At 49.4% G+C, this 25,644-nt stretch overlaps 1 protein-coding gene across 2 annotated transcripts; it reads right to left on the bottom strand.

Moving 5' to 3' along the window:
- Window positions 1–760: 760 nt before the first annotated feature.
- RNASET2 (ribonuclease T2) lies at window positions 761–24,927 on the bottom strand. Of its 2 annotated transcripts, XM_046669858.1 has the most exons (10): window positions 24,790–24,922; window positions 24,442–24,541; window positions 21,869–21,929; window positions 18,568–18,623; window positions 16,909–16,966; window positions 13,159–13,226; window positions 9,327–9,440; window positions 5,296–5,341; window positions 3,806–3,880; window positions 761–2,026 (listed from the first exon to the last, which is right to left on the bottom strand). In XM_046669858.1, exons 2-10 carry the CDS (start codon window positions 24,528–24,530, stop codon window positions 1,823–1,825), a joined length of 771 nt encoding a protein of 256 aa, XP_046525814.1. In that variant the 5' UTR covers window positions 24,531–24,541; window positions 24,790–24,922; the 3' UTR covers window positions 761–1,822. The 2 variants fall into 2 exon arrangements, with proteins under 2 accessions (XP_046525814.1, XP_046525815.1); XM_046669859.1 differs by lacking the exon at window positions 9,327–9,440 and having other exon boundaries at window positions 24,790–24,927.
- Window positions 24,928–25,644: the final 717 nt, after the last annotated feature.

Genomic DNA, 25,644 nt, shown 5'->3' with positions numbered 1-25,644 from the left:
CTTTCTAGGTTCTTTGGCTGGCCTGATAATTAAATTGACATAAGACAGATTAACAGGAGGGGAAAAAACAAATTTAATTTTGCATGTACGGGAACCCCAAAGATCTGAGGCATCATGTCAGGCAATTGAGGCTTATATGCCCCTCCTGAGCTAAGGAGAAGGGGGTAGGGGTCTGGGTCTTCAAAGGAAGGAAGACAATTCACGGGGCAATGGGAGGCGAAAATGTTAGGTAAACAAATGCTTGCCATGCCGTGCATAGAAGTCTCTCAGATGTTAAAAGTTCTCTCTGATAAAAGATTTCTTCCTGGTCCAGGCTCCCATCTAAGTTCTTTTAGACAGTTAAGGGAGACGTAACAAGCTCTTCCCTGAGTCTACTAGGGCTTGACTGTCTTCAGCTTGAAATCTTCCGCACGCCAAAGTGGCCCATTCTGGGGTGGCCCACCTGGAGCCCATCACTAACAATTATCCTAAAAACTGAAAAAGGAAACTTCATTCCTCACAGTCTCACCTTTCACAGTCATCCAATTTCTTTTTTTTTTTTAAAGACAGGATTATTTTGAAAATATGGCTGTTCTTAGGATTAAATTAAGCTAATCTTTTAAAGTGCTCAACCCATCCCTGGCAAATAGAAAGTTCTATTTTTAAGTGTTTGTTAAATAAAACAAATAGGACACTATCAACCTGATTAAGACATGTAGATGGGTCACATTTTAACCCACACAGCTAGAAACATTAAAACAGGGCAGAGACCAGGAAGAAATAATGGTAAAGTAGTTTTAATAAAGCACGGGAAGTCATTTCACAAACTATTAGGTGAAATGTGAAAATGTAAACCTCATTTTACAAACCAAGTCCCAGACAGCAGGTAAGGCTGCAGCCGCCCACCTGAGCCTGGCGCTCTCCCACCACTGGCAAGAGAAACCATGTTGTCCGTCGTCACAAGGAAAGAGAGCGTGGATCTGAGGGTGGAACATGGCACCAGGGGCTGCATTTAATCACAGTATTCCTAAGTACTGATTTATTGCTGGCCCGAATCTTTCCCAGGTCCCGAGCTACCTTCCCATAGAAAGGAATTGAGGCCTGACCTAAACCGACGTGCAGGTTTTAATTTGCATGCGGAGCTCCTACGGACCAGCCGGGGCAGCTGCCAGGCACTGAGTAAATGCACCCAGATTTCCTCTGGCAGGAAGAGAGAAGATACTCGCAGCCCTTTCTCGGAGCATCTCGCCTGCCAGCAGCACCGGGGCCTGCAGGGGACACACCTATGCCCACGCCAGGCCACAGAGGGAGACGCTGGCAGGTGAACGTGTTCTGGGGCCCTCGTGGAACAAGACCCATCAACCCTGAGGTGGGAGGTGGAGATGCCTGCCACTGTCCCCACGTTGGCCTGGCTCCCCCTGAGAGCAGCTCCCAGCGCGACCCCCAGGCCAAGATGGCAGCCGCTCTGAGGGGGACGCAGGCCAGAACTTCCTGAATCTGTACTGCTTGCTGAAACCCCAAGGGTGCCTGCCTGGTCTAAGATGCCAAAGAGCTTAATAAAGGAGAAAAAAGGGAAAACCGTGCGCTTTATTCCAACTACAAAGCAGCTACTCGGGCGTGGGAGCTTTTCTTCCTTTCAATGCACCCGATGTTCACCCCCCTTTACATGTGCCACAAAAATCAACTCACAGACACAAAGTGAAAAGCAAAACCGACAGGCTTACATTAAAGAAAGCTGCCCCCAAAAGGGGTGAGATTTCACTTGAAAGATGCTTCTTAAAAAGCAGTGGTGTGTGGATTTCACTTGCTTTTCAAAACACAGAATATTTCCAAAATTCACGCATCAGTGATTGGTCTCTTTGGGTGGGGGGTAAAAGGCGGGGCCGTCCTCACAGACCTCCAGCCCTGGGCCCTCGTCGGTGGCCCTGGCCGGCCAGGCGTCCCCCCACCTGCGGGACCGCGGCTCCCCGTGCTCCGTACAGTTTCGCAGCTGCAGGTCCTTGGTGAGGCACAGCTCTATCTGTCCGATGGTTTGCACCTCCTCACCCTAAAATGTAAAATGAGAGACGTTCTAGAACTCAGATCTTGAATTATCATCATGGATCATCAAGGATCATCAAGGATCATCTAGGATCATCAAGGTTTAGAATTTGAAGAAAATAAAAGAAGCATCTGCAGACCTAGGATTCCAGGCTCCAGAACAAGCCCCTCCTCTAATGCTGAACTGGGGCCAGGGGCCCGAAGTGACCGGCTGTGGGCAGTGGGCTCAGGCTGAGGCTGGAGGCTCCAAGTCAACACCCAGATGCCTCCCTGCGCCAGCCTGGCAGCCATGTGTGAAGGGACGTGTTTCCGTCTTATAAATTTACACACTCACACAGATACATGCAGACACAGGTGTGCCGGGGGTCCAGCCTTGGCACAGGTGTGCACACAGCACATGTATCACAGTATCAGGGGAAGAAATGGCTTTTGCAGATAAATAGGTCAACAGAATTGCTAAACAAATTTAAGTCTTTATCAGCTCATAAAAGGGTTCCTGGACTCTATTCCAACGTGTGTGTGTGTGTGTGTGTGTGTGTGTGTGTGTGTGTGTGTGTGTGTCTAGGCTTCCCCACACCAGCAAGCAATTCTCAGACACCAGCTGGGTGTCCTGAATTCAACTCGATTCTGACACTGTCTACCTGGAGCCAGCATCAGATTCCACAGGTTGAGGGTTCGGTCCTATGAGACTGTCCCCCACCCCACTTCAGATGCCAACGGCAAGCCCAGGTTGCCACCTGCACTTTTGACCGACTGGCTATAGATCAGAGGTTCCCACGACCTCTTGCCCCTGTTAGATGGATTTGCTAGAGCAGCTCACAGAACTCAGAGAAACATTTTACTCACTACATCACCTTTATCCTTTATTATAAAGGATGCAACTCAGGAATGGCCAGATGGAAGAGATGTGCAGGGCAAGGTACGGGGACAGGGCACGGAGCTTCCATGTTCTCTGAGCATGACCTCTCCCCAAACATCCACGTGTTCACCAACCCGGACACTCTCTGAACCCCATCCTTTTGGGTTTTTATAGAGGCTTCATTACAAAGACACGACTGATTAACTCATTGGCCATTGGTGATTGAACTCAACCTCCAGCCCTCTGCCTGCTCCAGAGGTCAGGGGTGAGACTGGAAGTTCCAACCCTCCATCACATGGTTGACTTCACTGGCAACCAGCCCCAAAAAGTCACCTCATTTACATAACAAAAGACACCTCTATCGCTCAACACTTGGGAAATTCAGAATGCTTTGGGAGCTGCAAGCCAGGAACTGAAGACAAAGACCAAATATATATGAAAAACATATTTTGGTCACCTGAATGACCAAATATGTATTTCTTATAAATCACAGTATCGCAGCTGATGAAAGAAACTATAATTCACCTATAAAGTGGACAGACAGCTACAACTAAAATCACTAACACTGTAAACACTTAGAAATTTTCTAATTTAGAAATGTTTAACGATAGGAACACACCCACACTCCCTTCTGCTCCCTTCTCCACCCTCCCTTCCAGAATAGGCACCTTCTCATTAGGGTTAAGTGTCAAGAAAAGAAACCCCATCGTAGCTTGATGTCAAAGAGCAGTCTGTTATTTCAACACATGCGCAGAGGCCTGCGCACACACAACACGTGCTGTATGCACACCCACACATGCATACACACATGCACACCCACACACAACTCCGCCCCTGGGAACTCCTGGCGAGAACAAAGCTGTTGGCAGAGTTGAATTTGTCTTCCCGATAAAGACAGAAAGACCGACACAACATAGCACATCTGACCTGTCTTGGCGGAAGACACTGGACTTTCGGTATGACTCCGTAGACACTGGCGAGGGCATCTTTAATATCTGAAATCTGAAATTAAATAAAGTGCATTAGAAATGAAACTTCAACAGAGTCAACTTAACAGTTCTGTTCTATTCAGACCTGACACGCTGGTCTACGCTCTCACACAGCTGACAACAGTGTAATCGCTTCCCTGAGCGCTCCCAGGCTCACACGCAGGACTCGAAGATGCTCCAGAAAGAAGCCCCTGCTGGGGATGTTGCCCCCTCAGCCCCCACCGACCAGACCATAATGGCACCCCCATTGCTCCACAAGGTTTCCGTTCTCCTCTCTGCCCGCTTCTGTCTACACCCAGCACCTGGATGCTGGATGCAAAAGCAGAAAATCTCCAGACAGTCAATCAAACCCACTTGCATAGGTGGGGACCTCCGTCTGAGCAAGGCGTCATGCTATTCAGATCCCTAACAAGGGCCCCCAGCACAGAGAAGGAGCTCAGAGAACATTGGTGCTCATCGTTGCCTTTATTATAAATGAAACCAGTTCTCTGAACAAGTTCTGGGCAAAAATGTGAAATACATTTCCCTACCAGGAAACCAGACAAGGACCGGAGGGGCCCTGCAAACACACTTTCTCTCGGGTTCCTGGAAGATGGTGAACTGACCCCCTCACCAAGGTCACTGCTCCCTCCCTCCCTGCTCTCCAGGCAGGAAGAAAACGGATCAGCTGGAAACCGGCCGCAGAGCCACAGCATACCCATCACAGAGAGCAAAAATGGGAGAGCCATTGATCCCACAGACTGACGAGAGACCGAAATAGCAGTTCAGTGTCCAGCCATGAGACCGGAACCTCGGAACTGCTAAGATCAGTGACTTCAAAGCTTTTTTCAATCCATACCTATAATAAATATAAAAACTCTCTCAAAGAGTTCGATACGTTTCTCTAAAGTGAGAGCCAGCAAACTTACTCTGTAAAGGGCCAAAGATAAATACTTTCAGCTCTGGGGGGTCACGCACTCTCTCTGTGGGACAACCACCAGTGACACGAGTGGGTGTGGCTTGAACACAATGACCTTTTACATATGCTTACCAGCCAGAAAGATCTGGTGGTGCCTAAATTTCTATACTTTGATCATGAAAAGAAAAACAAACAAATTGTATGTTTCTTCCTCAAACAAAATATTAGAAAACTGAATATACTTTTCAAACTGCATATTCCACCTTCCCTGTCCAAGCCTGGAACACACTTCTCCACAAGGACCATGACTCTGGGCTTCAAAGTCATTGGTTTAAGTGGCCTTCAGTTTATACTCAATATGCACAAGGAAACAAAACTTAAATAAATCTATTTAAAAACATAGCCAAGTAGGAGCGTGGCTGGTTTGGGTCTTTTAGAACCCAACTGTGGCTCAAGGGTGAAGTGACACTGATGCTGCTGGGTGTCCTCAGCACACACACATCTGACAAGAGGTGGAAAGCAACACTCACCTGGTAGTAATTGATAGATGGTTTTATCCCCAATTTTTGGAGCATACTGAAATTTAAAGGGAAAAAAATTAGCTGTATAATGAAGGTCCATTTTCCTTTCTTGTTCTAAAACATCATATTTCACAGTAAAAATCAAGATGCTCTTAAAGGACAGTGCTTATTTTCTATTATTTTGGGCAATCAAGCAGTTAGTTAACAAAGACAGCCAATAAGTGGCACGGAGGCCGTCCCGACCTCCCCTCACCCTCAGCGCACACTGCTGACCCAAGTTCTCCTCCCAGCATCTGGAGCCTTCTCAACGTGTCCAGATGGCCACTACCAGCTGGAGTTGGCACACACAATGCCATGTGTATGCCACGTCTATCCTAAAAGATAGTCAGCAATGGATTTTGGAGTCTAGCCTTATCCTAAGAAACTGCACTTGGTCAAATCTTTAAATACATTCGACACCTACAGCACATGGTTTTAACCAACAATAATGAATCCTAATCAAAGTACCATGTGATGACCTTACTTATTAATAGAATACGATATGAAAATTCTCAGATTGATAATTCCAAAAATATGCCCTGTAGCCCCCATCACAGCTCTCTGAATTATCCGGGTTACAACCCAGCAGAGGGAACGCACAGACTCAGGCCGCCTCTGGGGGCCCTGACATATCAGACGTGAGTTGGCCGGAGGAAAACACGGCTCGGAGCAGGACGAGCCTCCTCCAGCCCCCATTTCTGACAAAGGCATATTGCGTTACGAACACCCAACGTCAGGAGTGTCCGGATCTTTGCTGATGCTCCTGGACCACACAGGAGGCGGCAGCGAGCAAGGTCTCCGAAACCCTAGAGATAAACTTGCCCGTCGCCTGCCCTTGTGCTGTCAGCGCAGGAGGAAGGCCAGATTTCAAAGGCTCGCTCTGGGCCCTCCAAACGCAAAATTTCTCCATAATTTTTTACAACAATAAGATTTTGGATACATTGGATTGCACAAAATATATTAGGTAACTAGTCTGTCTCTTTTTGCTCTTTTTAATGAGGCTACTAGAAAATTTAAAATCACGCATGTGGCTTGTGTTCTGTTTCTATGGGGCAGGGCTGCTTTAGGGCCCTCCTGAGTTAGGTCATCAAGGAAATTAGGCAGAGAGGGAGGGAGGGAGGGAGGGAGAGACACCTGTGGGGCGACTTGACCTCTGGCCCAGAACAGAGTCTACACCATTTTCTACTGAGTTCAGATGAGTTTGGCATTAATCCCCACATCTGTGGGTAATCCGAGAACTTTGGTTCAAGATGGTCTGCATTTTTTTGGGGATTTGCCACCTTCATATCATAAAGTGAGTAACAGCCTGCTAGTTTATGCTCATTGAACAGGCTTAAGGAAAAAGAGAACCTGCAGTAATGGTTTACAATACGGAGAAAAAATACAAGGGATTTCAAGTTTTGACTTCTTAAGTTCAATTTGGTGAGTCCTAAGATTTTAGATTTTCCTTGGGGAAAACGGGAAAGAAGGTAATCGCTCTATAATCATTCTACAGAGTTTCTAACAAACATCCTATTGCCAGCAGTGCTCTCACCTGCAGGTTCGGTAAACATTTACCAGCCTGGACCACTAAGAGATTCAGTGCCCATTGATCACGAGGGCCGGCTGAGACTCCAGCAATGGTGGGATGTGACGACTTTGCACGTGTGTATATACATAAAGCTACTGAGATTCAAAAAGTGTAAACAGGAGGTACTTAATAAGCAGTTGTGGGAGAAAGGGATGAATTGTTTAGATATTTTATTTAAAAAGTGCCAACAGCATCATTTATGCTCCTTTTCCTGTTTGATTCAACAAAAGCTGGGCTGTCGAGTTAGCCCGATCTCACAATGCTCATAGCTTGTGGCAGCTTCAGCACCGTGAGGTCTTATCTGGAAATAGAGGGCATCTTGCCTGTCTTCCGAAGGCTCCCACGTGGATGCTGTCCCGCCAGTCTTGCTTCTCTTCCACGGCACCACTCCTGGCCCCAGGAGCTGTGCTACAGCCATTCTCTCAGTTAATTCTCTTGAGGATTTTTGAAGTGGGTCTTATCTACATTTTTTGGTTGAGGAAATGTTTCCAAAGGCCTTGCTCTTACTGCAAGAAAACCTGCAGATAATCACGTCACACAGGATGCGGAACACGCTGCTGTTCACGTCTCCTCCTTGGTGTAGGTGCCCAGTTCTGCAGATTTCCAGAAGAGACTTCAGAGGCTGAGGGCAACCCCTCCCTTCATCCTACAGCTGGGAAATAAGACCCAAAGAGGCGGGTACCCAAACTGGACAACTGGTTAGTGTCAGAAGTGGGGTCAAAGGCACACTTGAAAGCATGACCTCTGTGAGCCAATGACTGCAACCCTTATTTGCAGGGTGTTCTTCACGTAATCTTGGTCCCCAAAGGTGCTCGCCCCTCCTGTTCTGGCGTGTGACCCACCCCATCCAATCCCAGCTGTTGGATTGCTTTTTCCTTTTTTTCTTTTCTTTTTTTTTTTTTGAGGAAGATTAGCCCTGAGCTAACATCTGCTGCCAATCCTCCTCTTTTTGCTGAGAAAGACTGGCCCTGAGCTAACATCCATGCCCATCTTCCTCTACTTTATATGTGGGACGCCTACCACAGCATGGCTTGTCAAGCAGTGCAATATCCGCACCTGGGATCCAAATGGGCGAACCCCAGGCCTCCGAAGCAGAACGTGCGCACTTAATCACTGTGCCACCAGGCCAGCCCCTTTTGTTTTTTTTTTAAGATGACTAAAGCCCCTTTTCTGAGTGGGGTTTTGAGCAAAGAAGTGGCCCAATTAGATCCGGTTTTGTTTTTTTTTAAAGTATGTTTTTGTTTTTTGGTGAGGAAGATTGGCCCTGAGCTAACATCTGCTGCCAATCTTCCTCTTTTTTTTTTCTTCTCCCCCAAAGCCCCAGTACATAGTTGTATATCCTAGTTGTGAGTCCTTCTAGTTGGGGCATGTGGGATGTCTCCTCAGCATGGCTTGATGAGTGGTGTCATGTCCATGCCCAGGATCTGAACCGACGAACCCCATGCTGCCAAAGTGGGGCACGTGAACTTAATCACTCGGCTACGGGGCCGGCCCACTGGTCGCTTCTGATCACAGTGAAATGGGAGGGCATCTGTGTGGGAGGGCGACACGTGGCCTGTGGACGTGTCTGTACACCGAGGGAGGGGAGCGCGCGTGTAGAGAACCGAGGGAGGCCTGTTCCTCTTGTAAGCAGATTAGATTCATGCAGCTTAAACACCATGGATTAGCAAAGCTTCTTGATAGTCTTCTGGCTGGCTCTGACTAACGCAAGCTGTACAATCTGTCACAGTTTTTAAAACTAGTTCACTGGTTTATTATGACCCTCAGATGAAGGAGAGTGAGAATTCCTCACACACTTGGCACACCAGAAACATCCAGACAGTGGAAGGCCGACCTTGCCCCTGCTCCCCTGGTGGTGGGCCAGGCCCTGAGCAGGTGGGGCCCCAGTCCTCAGCAGGCCCCTCCATTGGTTTTTATGAGTTTGGTGGTTCACAAGCAGTGACCTGTCCCCCCCGGTCTCCAGAGCGGAGGCGAGGGGTGGGCAGCGGCGGGATGACACGGGTCTGGGTAATTTCTAGGGTTCAGGGGTCTTTGTCCATCACCTCCTCCTGCTTGTCCCAGGACCACTGCAACAAAGATCCAGAGACTCCCGATATTCAGACTTTAGAGAAGCTGCCCTGATAACGCAGTTTACTCATGTGTCCGTGTCCAGAGAGGGGGCCTGAGTCTTCGCGTCCACTCTGCATGGTCATCACCCACAGAGATTTGGGAAGGCTCTGCAGGGGACACAAATATTCTTAGGAACAATCCCACTGCTGGTTCACCAGGGTCCACAGTGCACGAGGCAGGGGCTGCTGCCCCAGGCAGTGTGGCTCTATGCTGATTCCCTGGGGTTGGGACCGTCAAACTCGAGAGTCGAGGTGCAGACAGCGAGGCTGCAACACACACAAACCGCCCGTGAGGAGTGGCCGGACCACGAGGGGTGCCCTACCTGTTCAGGGACAGCTCCTTATACAGATGCAGACTTTTGCCGAAGTATTTCTTCTGGGAATTGAGGACGTCCAACTGGGCTGCACAGGTCCCATGCTTCTCCCACTCATGCTTCCTGCAAGGTTTTTAAAAAAAATCTCTAGTTAAAAAGTAACAAAACCTATTCACAGTAAAAAGACGCGCACAGGTTCTTTCCCAGTGCAGCAGCTTCATGAGCGGGACGTGCGCTGTTTCTTATACAAAGTCAGAAGGATGAAATTCCTTATTTGCAACACAGCAATCATTTGAGTCCCCCACGCTCAGAAACAAGGCCCCCTGGGCACAGGACAATCTTCAAAGAGCCCTCTGATCTTCTCTTCAGGTTTCCACTGCTAAGCAATTCCAGTTCACTTCTACGATTAACAACCCATCAAAGCAGAGAACGAGGAACACGCCATCGTTCAAGCACCCACAAAGTCACATAGCGCTGGGGGTTCAGCTGGGCTCATGCTTGACAGCCGGGGAGTTTCACAGAGAGGCCACACAGCCATTTCTAAGCAACCAGCAAAGAAAAGGCAGAATTGCTGTTCCTGAGAACACCTGGGGCCCTTCCCTGTGACAGTCTCTGCTCATTATCACAGCGTTATGATAGCATCTAGGTCCATCCACACAGACGCCTGGAATACAACAGAGCCCCACCACGTCTGCCAACAAACGGCAATTTGTATTCAAAAGAAATACTGCTATTGAGAATAATTCCCTACATTTTTATTTTATTTTATTTTTTTGAGAAAGATTAGCCCTGAGCTAACATCTGCTGCCAATCCTCCTCTTTTTGCTGAGGAAGACTGGCCCTGAGCTAACATCCATGCCCATCTTCCTCTACTTTATACGTGGGACGCCGGCCACAGCATGGCATGCCAAGCAGTGCCATGTCCGCACCCGGGATCTGAACTGGCGAACCCGGGGCCACCAAAGCGGAACGTGCGAACTCAACCACTGCACCACCGGGCCGGCCCCAAGAGAATAATTCTCTACATTTTATTGCAAATTAAAGTTTTACAAAATGTTTCCACATTCTTCATTTGGTTCTCACAACTCTGCAAGGCAAGAGTACTGTTGCTGGATTAGAAATGGGGAAACTGAGCCTCTGAGGGGCTAGCGAGGCCCCCTGTGGGAGGCCACCCAGCCAGGCCATCCCAGAGCCCGCACCTGAACCCGGCTTTCGACTCCATTTTCAGGGCCGTTCAGGGTGTGCCTCGCTGCCGTCCCATGGATGCTAAAGGTAACTGACACCCACCTTCTGACTGACCGAGGACCTGTCAATTCAGATGCTACCGCCTGTTAGCACAGAAAACAACGGGTGTCAGGTGTCCTCAGCTTGACCCGTGATTAATTCACGAAGTTTCACTAAATAACATTCATGCACCATCATAAAGCACTCATCTGCCATCTCTCAAAAATATAATCGAAATGTGCCCTAACTCAGGTTAATTCTTTCTGGGGCGCCAGGTCCGGGAAACAGTGGTGGCCATGAGTCACGAGTCTCTCAGATCCGCGGAAACTCTGAGGAAGGATAAAAATGGGCGAACAACTAACTTTCTTCTTCTGGAATAGTTCCCCGAGCGAAGTATTTGATAACTTTCTGCATTCTATAGAGTAGAAACAAGAGGCTCTTTCGGACTAATTGAACATGGAACTTGAATTATAGGTGCCTCCGTTTCTTGTAAAACAGGAATCATGACAGTTTTGTGTTAAATGAAAAATGTCCAATTCCACATGATGTGTGATTAAATGTCTTGAACTACGTTCATATCAATACTTTCAATATCTGGATCCCTAACATCCATTGAGTTAAGCTTGCTCCAGAAATAAACGGCAGTTGACATTCGTTGAATATTTATTATGACCTAGGAAGTATTTGGGGTCATGTAAAGTGTTCTGCGTGTTCCAGCTCATTACCCCTCCAATTCCTCTGTGCAGTAGGTCCTGGAATCATGATTCCTGTTTTACAAGAAATGGAGGGACCAGGGCACACAAGCAGGTGTCGGGGTCACCCTCCCGTGACTGCCTGGCCTGCTCCCCAGGGACAGCTGAGGCCCAGGGACACCTCCACAGCGAGGCTGCATCCCCACACTGGGCATGACCCAAATCTGTTCTTTTTCTTACAAGAATCAAAAAAAAAACAAACCAAAGTCCTACTTTGCACAGGGCTGTGTACGTAGTGGTTTTCGTTATTAACAGATTTAATCTTGGGGTATCCTTTGAGCACCAAGTACTGCCAAGACTCCCTACTCTGCTTACGGGATTCATATTTGGGTTTAAAGAGAAAAGTTTTCTGACAGAAGCTCCCGCTCTGATGACAAAGCCGAGGTGGAGAGGCTGGGGGCGCCTCTGTGGGCACCTTAGAAACTCTCACAAAACAGGCAATCTGGGCACCAGTGGCCCAAGGCCACTAACTAGGGAGACAGAGATGACAGTGCCACATCGGCAGTCCCCGTGTCTGCCCTTCCGTACTGAGGCGCTTTAGAAACTAGACATACTGAAAAACATATGCGTAGTTTACCTTTTCCACTTAGAACCAAAGTTTTCAAGTGTGTACCTTAACTATCCAACCCAGAAAAGTAAATCATCTTGCCTTTACTAGAGCCCAAAAAGAAATGCAACTCTGCCCACACTATTCTGATTAAATGTTCAAGGCCCTGACGCACAGAAGGCTTAAGTGTGTTTGTTGATTTGTTTCTAAGCCACTTGGCAACAATTTGATTGACTCATCATGGAACATTGTAACAACTAGAACAATTATGTTTTGCATCCTTAGTTGCCATAGATTCATTATTCCGAAGTATACTGTGAAGTGCTATAGAAAGGTTTCATCGTTTGCCCCCATTTCAACTCACTCAGGCCATTAGCTAGCTATACGATACAGGCTGTGCAGAGCAAGCCTGGATGCCTGAACCGTGCATTTCCCCGGTTTTCATTGAGTGGCTCTCTTCTCCATCGATGGAATGATTTCCACCTACAGATCCAGGCTTTGTGAATTCTAAGGCCACCGCCCCGTCACACATCCAAGAACGAAACTGCAAACTGACTGCTCGTGAACCAGGAAGATGCATCACCTTCTTTCCATTATGTTTAAAAAAGCTTTTCTCTAAACTTCTTTTCCTAAAAATTCTACACAAAAATACTTCCAAGCTAAGTTAATCATTTTGGACACAATCAGGTTAGTTGTAATGTAAATTATAAATCGCCATATCGGAATGACATGGAGAAAATAAAGAATTATTTTGGGTTAATATAATGTAAATAAAAGGAATATTCATCTTGTCTTCTGTAAAAGAAGTGACTTTAAAAGCCGTTTTGGCTTAAACAGCATTTCCTGCTAAACTTACAGAAGCTTCACTGGAACAGACTGTGGATGGGGCCTCAAGTGGAAATCCCACTTTCTCTCTTCCCTAATCTCTCCTATGAAGGGATAATTCTTTTCTTAACTATATCTGCTTTTTCCCTGATGTATTTCAAGACAGCACAATTTCTTTGAGAAATAGTCCCTCCTGTCTGATTTGGAGGGACGGCCTCTTAGATAGGCAAGTATCTGGCTTGGTTAAACCTCAGTAGAGGAAATTTTTAAAAGGAAGTAACAAATGAAATAGATTAAAAAGAGGTTTGTAAAGTGAATTCCATTTGCCCTCATTTTTTTATCCAGAAAAGGCCATTTATGCCTTTTACCCAAAGGCACCAAAAATGGCATACCATCTGTTCCCCATCTTCCCACAGTTCGTCTGAGAACACATCCAGGGAGCTCTCACACCTGCGGGTCGAGACCCGCGATGGCCGTTAGAACTCAGACTCACCAGAAGTGGCTGTGATTCGGTGGATGGGTGACATCTGGCCAGTATATCTTCATGTCTGGCAAGAGGTCCTGCGTATGATTGAAAAAAAAAAATCTATGTAGGACCCAACAGCTCAAAACCTAGCAGGTAAATTGCATAAACAAAAACACTGAAAGAACTGAGCTCTGTTAATAATGCTCAGGCGAGTAAAATGATTCCGCGCTCGTTCTGCACGAAATGCTTAAGACACATCTAAAAGGAGAATTTGAGTAATGATAAAACTGCATTTGAAAATACAAGCTTTCACAGGTGAGTGGATAAATAAACTGCGGTCTATCCAGACAAGGGAGTATTATTCAGGGCTAACAAAATAAAAAAAGAACTATCAAGCTATGAAAAAACACGGAGAAGCTTAAATGCATATTACTAAGCGAAAGAAGCCAATGTGAAAAGGCTACATATTGTATGATCCTCATTATATGACCTTCAGGAAAGGGTAAAGCTATGGAGACAGTAAAAAGGTCAGGGTTGCCAGGGGTTGGAAGGGAGGGATGGGGGAGCACGGGTTTTTAGGGCAGTGAAATACTCTGTAGGATGCCATCACAGTGGATACAATATGATACATTTGTCAAAATCCATAAAACTATATAATACAGAGTGTGAACCTAACGTAAAGTGTGACCTTTAACTGGTAATAAGTATCAGATACTCACTCATCACTTGTAACAAATGTATCACACTGATGCAAGACGTTTGTAATGGGGCCACGGGGAAGGGCAGGGAGTGTACCGGAACTCTGTACTCTCCATTTCGTTTTCCTGTTTTAGGTTTCTAAAACTGAAAAATCACGTCTACTAATTAAAACAAACAACAAACACACAAGTTCTTGCTCGAGATGAGCGGGTCTGGGTGGGCACTCTGAGCCCTTCCGTACTCTGCAGACTCTCCCTAAACGGAACAGACTTCGGGTTTACTTTTCAGTTTCTGCACACCCATGTGGCCAAAAGAAGGTTGTGTCAAGCAGGTGTACAGAGGCCAGCCTGGTGGTGTAGTCGTTAAGTTTGCATGCTCTGCTTTGGTGGCCTGGGGTTCGCAGGTTCAGATCCCAGGCACGGACCTATCACTGCCCCTGAAGCCATGCTGTGGTGGCACCCCACATAAGTAGAGGAAGACTGGCACAGATGTTAGCTCAGCAACAATCTTCCTCAGCAAAAAAAAAAAACAAAAAACGTGTGCAACTGGATGCAGGATGACCTCTCTTCCTCATATTCGCCCCCACTGCCCTTGTTGAGGATCCTCCCCATCAAGCCATCGGTAATTGAACAACGTAACTCCCCTCCCCCTCCCCACCCAGACAGCCCTGTCTTCATCTTCCCATGGCTGCCCTTCTCTCAGGAAGCTGTCCACCTCGCTGTCTCCACGTCCACCTATCCTCCACCTGCCACAGTCCAGCTTCAGCCCCCACCAGCCCTTGGGGGACGAGGCAGGGTGACAATGGAGGGTGACCAACAGGCTGCTTTTGTTTGGGATCAAAGCTAAACTGGACACTGTGCTAAAAACAAGGAGAGCAGCACAGTCTGAACACAGTGGTTTACGGTCCCCTCCCTCCCTGCACCTCTAAGGGACCCACCCCCAGGGCAGTGGCCGCCTGCCTTTCCGGGGCCCATTTGGCGCTCCTTCCTGGACCTCCCCTCTGGTCCTCCTCCTCCTCAGGTGCCTTCTTCACACACCCTGTCTCTCCCGCTCGTGTCAACACTGGGGCTCCTCGAGGCTTGCTCCCGCCTTCTCCACTCCACCCACATGCATGCTGCCGGCCTCAGTTTACCCTCTGTGTGCCATCTACGCCCCAAGTTCACCTCCAGCCCAGACCTCTGTTCTGACACACTGAACCTGCCTGGACATTCCAGGGTAATTCAAACTCCACGTGGCCACAGCTGACTCTCCATCATACCTCCGCCAAAGCCCGGGCCCCCGCCAGTGTCCCTCACACCAGGGAAGGAGACTGACGCCCACCTCATCAACAAGCCCCGGGTCCTGCCTGATGCTTCCTCTCCAAGCCAGTCAATCCTTGAGCCTGTGCATCCTACTTGCAGGATATCCTCTCCCCTCTGTAATTCCATGGCCACCATTTATTCAAGCTCTTTGCCTCCTCGTGGGACCCTGCAGGAGCCTCCTCACTCGTCTCCCCACGTGACTCTCACAACCAACATGGCAGCAGCATGACCATTACAAAAGACACATTGGGTTACTTCACTCTCCAGCTTGAATGCTTCCAATGACTTCCCATTGGATCTTAAGTCAAAGAAACAATTCTTAACCAGGACACAAGGTTCTGTATGAGCTGGCTCTGAACACTATCTAGGCTCATGGCTCACACCCCAGAGACACTGGCTTCCTCCCAGCTTCTCAAAGTCTCTGTACTTTCTACCCCAGGGCCTTTGCACATGCTGCTTCTGCAGCCTTCCTTGCCCTTCACCTAGTCAAGTCAGATTCCAGCTCAAATATCACCTCTACGGAGGAGCCTAGCTCAGGTCCACTGTGCTAAGCTCTAAGTGCTTTTCTCTCCAGGCACCCAGTTTGTAATTCTGTATGTGGATGATGACTTCATTAGCACCTATCTCCCCAAATAAGCAACGTGGACCAGAGACCACTTGCGGTTCTGCTCCCATGCGTCTCCAGCCCCCCGGTACAGTGCCTGGCACACTGTAGGCGCTCAGTACCTCATCACTGAATAAGTTAATCTCTAGTTCCCCTTTAGGATCACAAGATTCTAACCAGGCATGTCCCCGTGGTATTAGGGGAAGCTGAAGTGAGTCCAGGAAGAGGAAAGTAGGTCTGAGGAACAAGAGATGTCGCCAGACTTTGGGGTGTACTAATAATTCTTACAGAGGGTCCCCAGCCTCCCAGGCCTCCCGGCTCACACCCCTGAACACCCTCACAGGAAGGAGGAGGGAGGAAATAATTCCATTTGGACTAGAACCTGAGATGGGTTTGGAACTAACCACCTTGTCCTTCTGGGGGCCGTAGATTACCGGGGAGGACCCATAACTCTAGCAAATCTTGATTCTGCCCCACATTTCCTGGGAGGCCGGGGCGACCGCGCACACCAGCCCAGTGAATCCAGGTCCTAGTTACCCTGACGGAGGACTGGTTACACACAGGGGCTGTCGGCACCCCGAGGAAAGGTGAGCCTGCATGTGTGTTTGTGTGTGTGTGTGTGTGCACGCACATGTGGGCGTGTGAACATGAGGGAGGAGCGCCTCCAAAGATCCCTTCTGCCAAGACTCTCATAAATTCCAGGGCCATGAGTCATTCTGTAATGCGAGCCTTCGTCCCGGAAAAACCCTTCACTTTCCCCTGCTCACGGGCTCTCCTTAGAAACCTAACCCAGCCTCACCGGAAAGGACGGCGCGGCCACCACGGGCCTCTTCTCCAAGCCCGAGCCGTCTAGACACACCTAACCCGCGCCCAGCCCACAGGACTCACAGGGCACTGATGGGGCTGGCAGGAGAGAGCCGACCCGGCTCAGGCTGACTTCACTTCCTACGGTTCACTTACACGGTTTGGGCTCAGCGCAGAGGAGGAGAAAGGTGTGGTCATATTTAATTTGTGAGACTATCTTAGATATCAATAAACACTAAAAAAATTCCATCCTGGTGAGCACATTCCTGACCCGCTCGCTTTACAACCTGACTTGGAAGAGAGACCCGCAAAGACAAGCGTGAGTCTAGCGCCAGACTCTGCAGTGGGAGTGGAATGAAAAGTTAATACCTTGATCTCTTCTAAATTAAAGTGCCACGACCGGTTACATTCTTCACTTTTATCAGGCCTTGAAATTAAAATAAAAAAAAATAAAGAGAAATTAGTCTTGGTTGGCATGGGTTCCAAATGACACAAGCAAACACTTCCGCTAAGGTCAGCAGAGGACAAAGGGAAGAGAAATTCTACCCGGGAATTCCTTACGCCACGGGAATTGTTTAATAAAGGATGCTCAGGTACAAAGTCACAGTTTGGGTTTCTTTCAAAGCGGGAAGGGTTGTGTTCAAAACATGCAGGCAGGGGCCAGCTCGGTGGCGTAGTGGTTAAGTTCGCACACTCTGCTTTAGCGCCCAGGTTTTGCAGGTTCGGATCCCGGGCGCGGACCTACACACCACTCATCAAGCCACGCTGTGGGAGCATCCCACGTAAAATAGAGGAAGACTGACACAGATGTTAGCTCAGGGCCAATCTTCCTCACACACACAAAAACAAATAGTTCAGGCATAACACAAACAGGCTGACTTTCTGGAAGAGGAAGCGAAACAAAGAATGCAGTATGGGGAGCTCTGGAGCCAGGTCTGACGGGGGTTTCCCAGCTGGGGCTCTAAGTTATCTGCCCTCTGCGGATCTCCACTCGAGAACGGCAAGTTTCCATTTCTCCATGGCGATGAGAGTTAATGAGACCACACGCACGACATGCTGGGAAAGTAACCCCTTGAGATCAGCTGGTATGAGTTTTTTAAATACCAAGCCCGTTCACCCTCCCCCAGTCTGTACTGTCAGTCTGTCCTCACACATCTAACTCTGGGCATGTCAATCCTCAGTCTTCAGAAGCAGCTTAGTTCACGAGGTCACCAAATCTAGCTTCTACACCCCAGTCATGTCTCCAGGGTCAAAGGCTGGCCCAGCCACCTGAAACCAGAGCAATTCCCCCACGGGGACGAGAGCAGCACTGTGCACTGGCACCCCAGCTCGGAAATGCAGCAGCAGAGGACAGCGGTAAAACCTGAGAAAGCCAAGGTCCCAGAGACAAAAGTGGTGAGGTCCCCGAGGAGCCTGGGGCAAAGGTGGGACTAGAGGCCGGTCCCCAGGCCCCAGTGTAATTGGCTTCCTAGGAACCCCTGTGCCTGAGGAACATGCGTGTGCCAGCAAAAGCCAGAATGACACCTCCTCTTATGGGAGCAGCTGGACAAAACGGATCCCTCTGATGGGGAAAGGGACGTGAACAGTTGAACGCCACAAACACACACACAAAGAGTAAAAGAAAAAAGGACACAAAATGCAGGCAAAATCAGAAAAACAAATTTCAGTATCTGTGCTGTGTGTATAACATAGATATCTACGATATGTATGTAATATACACACATTTATTTATTTTTATACATTTGCTTATTGCCCCCAAGAGAGGAACGAGAAAATTAAAATTTAGTGATCCTAAAACGTACCCAAAATCCCTAAATACATAACTGGACCGTTACTCAAAACAGAACTAACGACAGCAGAATCGGGGTTATGTTAGAAAGACTAAAGATATTTTTAAATAGGATCTGCACTATTAAATAACCTCCTAACAAAAACTGGAAGTACAAATATTAGGATCACAGCAAACAAGAGTTTCCCATTAGCCAGCTTCCCTTGAGTGTTTAAGGTTTAACTGCATTAAGTGCTTGCCATAATCCATGTATCGTCCAGTAATCCGGAGGGTCACTGCAGGCATTTTCAATTTCCTGCGGAGAAAAGACACAGGCAATTGGTTCACTGTTTATTTAAATACATTTTGCGACCTTCCTTCCTTGAGACAAACATCAACGAGATGCCGTGCAGCATGAACACAAAATAAATTCCATGATAATTTACAAAAAGTTCATTCCAGCAACACACGCACGAGGAAACTACAAGGGGGCGGGATGCTGCGTCTGAAATGAGTGGAACAATCCTTCAACAATTTAGATAACAGAATTAAAAACTCATTTTTGCTATTTTTATGTGCTCTCCAATGAAGTCAAGCGGATGGAATCATTCACATTTGCCCAGAATTTTCTTGTCAGATAATCAAAAGTCAATATTTGAGAACAAAAGGCTGATAATACTCTGCTAAACTCAAGTTTGCTCAGGCACCAGGACCAGACACACTAGTGAAATAATAAGTACTGAGAATTTGGAGCCAACAAAAATGCCAGGGTAAGGGGAGCTGGCCCGGTGGCACAGCGGTTAAGTTTGCACGGTCTGCGTTGGTGGCCTGGGGTTCACCGGTTCGATCCCGAGCATGGACCCATGCACTGCTTGTCAGGCCACACTGTGGCAGGCATCCCACAAATAAAGTAGAGGAAGATGGGCACAGATGTTAGCTCAGGGCCAGTCTTCTTCAGCAAAAAGAGGAAGATTGGTGGCGGATGTTAGCTCAGGGCTAATCTTCCTCAACAAAAAAAATAATAAAAATTAAAAAAATTCCAGGGTAAGGATAAGAGCATATCCTTAATAATAAAGATCAACCCATGGAGATAAAAATCCCAGTGTAACACCCTTTGGGGACCTCCAAATGGCTTAGCTAAAACGGAGTTTTTCCAAAACAAACAACCATCTAGAATAGATCTCCACGATGAGGCCGGATGAGACAGAACTCGTGCCCATGCCCCAACAGTGAAAAAGCAAATAAAAAATAGATGTCGGGTCCGGGAGGAACAGGAGAGGCGTCTGCTCATGTTTTCAAGCCTTTCCTCTCTGAATTGCCTTTCAGGGGAGGCAGCGTCTTTTTGTGGCTGGTCTGGAAATTAGGGAGGGTCTCAGTGGGCTGAAAGGGACCCACAGAATGGCAGGCAGCAGAGGACAAGCATGGGATCAGAGTGAGGGGCATAACCTCACTGCCACCCACACCCCAGATTCACCCCCAAGGAAACCACAGTCCAAAGCAGGGGCTCACTTCCCAGGGGTGCCTGGCTGGTGAAGAGCAATGCCAGGACCCAAGGATGGGTCTTTGCCACCTCTACATCCAGGGTCTCGGAGGACGAGCCTGTATGGTGGGGGTAGGAGGACTGAGGCCAAGGTGCAGCTTGCTTTCATCATCAGCCCCCGGCGTGAGCCTGAGGGGCTCTGCTAAGCACTGAGGACTAGTGCAGCCAGTGGCCTTGTCCCCGCACCTGTAATGTCCCCATCACTCGTGGGGAAGGAGCCCAGAGGTGCCCTGCTGCCCAGGCTGACACCTGGGCCAGACTAACAGAACCCTCATCACGGCCATCCTAGTTTGAAGTTAATTCCCCAATAATGCCATTTTGCTAGTATAGTTGTTTTTTTTTTAAAAAAAATATATCTCTTTTCTAAAGCCTCAAGGCAGAAATGCATTTCCATGCATATTTATAGCCAAGGCCCAGGAACACACTCACATTTCATTATATAAATGCCTCCCCCACCAGTCGACCTTGTCCCACGCCCTGAAGGCATTGTCTCTGGCATTACCCAAGATATGAGCTCTGCAGGCACAGGTCCTTCCCCAACGACCCAATGGCTCCCGCAACCCCTGAGTGCAAGGGAGAGAACTGGATCTCCAATGACACTGACAGCTGGTCCCGGGCAGCTGTGTTCCACTCTCTCCCCCAGAGCAAAGAACCGGCACTGGGGGGAGAGACAGTACTCATTAAGTTTGGAAAAGCAAAAACAGAGTGAGCAGTCCAATATCACAAGAGATGCACGGTTAGAAATGAGTTTCTGGATCAAGAGCATGATTTGGCGAGGGTACAAGTGAAATTTCATTTTCATTTGTCAACAGAAGGATAAACCAGCGAGGAAATGGAAAAGAATGTCATCGTCACCGAATGCCGGAGGCAGAAACAAAAGCCTGAGTGCTCCTAACACGGCAGGAGATGCCCAAACGAGACAGCAATTATGGGTGACTTCCATCTCGCAGGGATAAAAGAAAGGCATCAAAATTTAGAATTCTCCAGGCAAAGTTTCAGAAACACTGTCAATAAAGTTAGGCATAGCTCAGCTTTTAGATGATGAATATGAGGAAATGCTTTCAAACAACTGTGCAACTCGTGCTAGGGTCAGCTCTACAAACCGCCCACAGGATGGAAGAGCGGAAACGGGGCTTGTGGGGGACAGGCTAAGGCGAGGCCCCCTCCAGCTGACAGCTCGGCTCGCACGAGAACTTCAGTAAATGACACGCTCAAGGGACACAGGGCGAGACAGAGCCACAGAGACAAACTCAAAGGGGAGAAGGGGGCCGAAGGTACTGAGCACAGCAAGGCAAGCAGGGAATGGCCGTGAGCTCCCTTCCTCTCACAGGAGACGTTTTAATAAGATTTCCAATAACAAGAGAGGAGACAAGTTGGGGCCTATGATGAGCTGAATTGTGTCCCCCAAAAAGACATGCTGAAGTCTCACCTTGGAACCTCTGAACGTGACCTTATCTGGAATAGGGTCTTTGCAGAGGCATCAAGTGAAGGCAAGGCCAGACTGGACCGGGGTGGGCCCACATCCAATCACTGGGGTTCTTATAAGAAACAGAGAGACACAGAAAGGGGACCACCGTGCAAGGACACAGCGGAGACTGGAGTGCTGTGTCTACAAGACAAGCCACGCCAAGGATCGCAGGCAACACTAGAAGCTCAGAAGAGACATGGAACACGTTCTCCTTCCAAATTTCTAGAAGGGACCAACCCTGCCCACATCTTGGCTTCAGACTTCCAGCCTCCAGAACTGAGAGAGAATGAATTTGTGATGCTCTGAGCCACCCAGTTTGTGGTCCTGTGTCACGAACCCGAGGAACCTGGCGCACAGCCTTCCTGGAGGACCAGTGTCGTGCCTCAAAGGCACAGCGATGCTGGAGCAGCTCCAGCCACCAGCACCTCACAGGGCAGGGAGAGGCTGGAAGGCTCCGTCAGCCAGAGGTACTCGGGGCAGAAACAGGCACATAACTCAACTCTTCACCAGGTTTCACTGGACCAAAGGGGCCAGTCGAGGCAGAGAAACTCACCTTGCACACTGTTGTAGGCCAGTGGTGAACCATAATGAGTTTTTTCCATCCGTGGTCGCCACTGTTGAAAACCAAAGGAACTTGTTTTTCAAGAACTTTTGTAAAGTTACAGAAAAATTCATCTGTCCATCCATTCACGCCATCATTCATTCAAGAAGCACTGAGTGCCTGTTGCAGGCCAGGCACTACGGTGGGACAGGGATGCTGCTGGGAGCGAGGGAATGAGTCCCCATCCTCCAGAAGCACACACGCCAGTGAGGGAGACAATGGCCATGGTGAGTAAGAAAGCACAGATGGTGTCATGTAGCGAAAAGTCGTAAAGAATGTCCCTAAGAAAGGGGACAGGCATGCAGGGGTGGGGAGGGGAGTTGAAATTACAGATTATAATTCTAAGCAGAGGAAGACAGTGAGCAAAGGCCTCACTGACGGGCAGTAGAGACCTGGAGGGAGGGAAGAAGCCAGCAAACGCCTTCGTCCTGAGGATGTTCACCCAGTTCAGCTACAGACCCTTATCCCTTAGCTGCACTTGTGAAACCCATCAGGCCCTGAAAACTGAATTGTCCTGTAGTTCATTCGGCAACAAAACATGATCTGGACTAGCTCGGGCTGTGTGGTCACCGCCCCGCTCACTGTGAAGCTTCATGTGTTCTCTGCAGAGCTAGTGACGTTTGATGACAGGTGCTCCTTCAGACGCCCGGGGGCGCCGTCCAGAACGCGGCACGCGCACCGTGTTACCTGCACGCGTGAAACTCACCCGACCCTCAGACCGTCACATCAGGGATTGTAGCGCTGTGTTCACACTCAGAACTCTCAGCAGGAAGCCCCCAACCACGTGTGCAAGGCTTAGCATGCAAAGAGACTGGGGCGGAAAGGGCAGCTTGCGAAAATACTCACTCTATAGACGGAAAACATCACCAGCAACAGGGGAACATAATTCAAGCAGACACTTAATTCGGGATAAATTTCAGAAGGGAAGGTTCAAGCGTACAGCAGAATTAAGTTCTTACATGTTAGCTTTTGCAGATAAGTGAGACCTGCTGAATAAGTATAGGATTCACAATGTTATGAAAACAGAGTTTTAAGTCTGAACTAATGATGCAAGCGCTCGGGATAAAAGGAAAGAGAGATGGAGAACAGTGTGAAAATTACAGCTGGTTTTAGAAGCTTTTTAGAAGCTTCCCCTGGGCGCAAAAACCTTCCTTTACGTAGGTGGAACCTGAGGCTGGAAGGTGAAGCAACGGCCAGCAGGACTTGACCATCAGTGTACTGTTTACAATAAAACTATGAGGATTCTCGACCTACAATCCAGGCCAAAGAGTGATGTGAGTATAGAGAAACCCCCCAAAGCAATGGAGAAGCTGAAGGTGCTGTAACGCGAAAGGCCCCCTACGCAGAGGAAGAGAAGAGAATCACAAAGTTCTCAGCCCAGCCAGTACTTGGGAAAACGCCCGTTGACCTGCAAAGACCTCATGGGCCTCGATCGACTTTGGGTTCCCCAAACCAGGCCTTGCTCAGGGCGGCCGTCCAACTACACCAGCTGCATGAATTACAAGAGAAGGGAGTGGCCACATATTACAGCCTATGGTCTCGAGCCGACATTTATTGATTACTATTGGCCAGGCGTGGTTCTAAGCACCTTCTGTCCATTAACTGATTTCTCCCTGCGTCACCTTGAGGAGGCAGGGGTCAATATTATTTCCACTTCACAGACAAGCCAATTACAGCACAGAGAGCTCCAAGGTCTCACACCTGAATGTGAACTAGCGGTTGGTCTTCAACCAGTACCCCACACTATACCTCTCCCGTGATATGCTCTTAACGTGATGGCAAAAACTAATTAATGAATGAACGTAGCTCTTTTTCAGGAAACACTTTCTGGGAAAACTGAAAAATAATGTCACTTTTTAAAGTATATGATAAAACAGCAATGGAGCTTAACTAAAATGCAAAACCAGGGGCCGGCCAGTGGCCTAGTGATTAAGTTTGGCACCCTTCCCTTTGGCTGCCTGAGTTCCTTCCCAGCCGGGACCTACATCACTCCTCGGCAACCCACATACAAAATAGAGGAAGACTGGCACAGAGGTTAGCTCAGGACAAATCTTCCTCAGCAAAAAAAAAAAAAGAAGTAAAACCCACTTCTTCCCACACGTGCTATATAAGTATGAAATCCTTCTATGAACGCGATCATTACCCAAATAAAATAAAAGAGAAAAATTAAAATTTGCTACTCAAATTTTGGTGTCTTCTTAAAAAGTAAAATGAGAGTCCTCTATAACACAGCCTGTTCACCCCTAATTCGTCAGCTGCGACAGAAAGGATGGAAAAGGGGGAGGGAGTGGAAGGGCCAGAAGAAGAAACTTCAAAAGAGGAACCACCACCACTGCACCAGTGCCACTCGACCCCAAACACAGTGCGCGTCCACGAGCCGGGGGAGAATCTCAGAGCACGGACACGCTCGGTCCACCGGGCACCCGCCTCCGCCCTGCAGTTCCCGCCCGCGCGCCCCCGCGCCCCGGCGGCAGGCGGAGACCCCAGGGCGCACGGGGCCGTGCGCAGGGCGGGGTGGGCCTCACCTCCTCCAGGGTCCCAGCGCGCCGCACAGGCAGCAGAGCGCCAGGCCGAGCGCGCCCGGGAGGACGCCCCGCGGTGCCCGAGGCCTCATCGCGCCGACTCCTGCAAGAGAGAAGACGAAGGCGCACAACGCTCAGCTCTCCGAGGACGCGGGGCACACAACGGCCAGCGCCAGGCCCTGCGTCTCCCTGGAAACCGACGGATTTCCTGAAGCCCGTCTCTGCACCTGGCCGGGCGGCGGGGCGCCGCGGGTCTGCGCGCACAGGCCCGAGCCCGCCGTCCCGTGGGAGCCCCGGACCCCAGCCCCCCGCCCGCCGACAACCAGAGCGCCAGGGGGCCCTCCGCCTTACCCGGGCCTTCCAGGTGCAACTGAATCCCAGCCTGCGCCGACCCCGCCCTCCGCAGGCGCGGTGCGTCTCAGGGCTGCGGCGCCCGACGCCACGCCCCCGGCCCGGGCACGCCCCTGCCCCGGGGCACGCCCCCGGCTCGAACGCGCGCCGGGGCGACCGATCCGCGCCGGGCCGGTGGACACGCCCCCTGACGCCCCTTCGGCACGCCCCCAGCCCAGGACACGCCCCCCCAGCCCGGACCCCCCGCCCCCCTTTCTTGGGCCACAGATCCGCGCGGTGCCCTGGACACGCCCCTGGCCCCAGACAGGCCCCACCCAGGACACGCCCCCACCCAGGACACGCCCCCGCCCCGGGCACGCTCCTGGCTCGAACGCGCACCCGGGCGACGCATCTGCTCCCGGCCCCGGACACGCCCCTGGACGACCAGGACCCTCCTCGGGAGGGAATATACAGTAGAGAAGAGCTGAGTTCTTCTTACGTGGGAAGGAGACAACTGAGTTTTCCTTTACGCTGAGTAAAGCCTCTGGAGCCTGGCCCGCTGTCCCAGGGACGCGAGGGGATGGCTCCAGCAGGCAGGAGGCGGGAGGAACCTGAGGGTGATTTATTGGCTCCCACACCGCGGTGTAGAGAGGGTGAGTTGTGAGGTGTGAGAGATGCACAGTCTTAGCTTGTACAGAACCGTGTCCACAGAGGCGGGGCAGAGATGGCAGCAGCGTCCTTACGAACAGATCATCCTTAAAGCGGATGCCTCGGAGACTAAGCCTGTTTATCGTGCAACTTCTTGTGGGTTTGACTCCTCTTGGTTTCCCACTCCGGAGTCAGCTCTTGCCAGGTTAAGCTGTAATAACAAACAGC

This window comes from Equus quagga, chromosome 8 (genome assembly GCF_021613505.1).
Source record: "Equus quagga isolate Etosha38 chromosome 8, UCLA_HA_Equagga_1.0, whole genome shotgun sequence".
Lineage (NCBI taxonomy): Eukaryota > Metazoa > Chordata > Mammalia > Perissodactyla > Equidae > Equus > Equus quagga.
The sequence above is the reverse complement of the archived record's forward strand: the minus strand, read 5'-3'. Positions and strand labels throughout refer to the sequence as shown.

Excerpts from the sequence above, each read along its gene's own strand:
- RNASET2 (XM_046669858.1), bottom strand. The coding sequence starts at position 24,530 with ATGAGGCCTCGGGCACCGCGGGGCGTCCTCCCGGGCGCGCTCGGCCTG. Across the intron at positions 9,441-13,158 it reads CCGAATCACAGCCACTTCTG|GAAGCATGAGTGGGAGAAGC; the intron begins GTGAGTCTGAGT and ends AAAACCTTGCAG. Across the intron at positions 5,342-9,326 it reads AAGGAGCTGTCCCTGAACAG|TATGCTCCAAAAATTGGGGA; the intron begins GTAGGGCACCCC and ends TTTAAATTTCAG.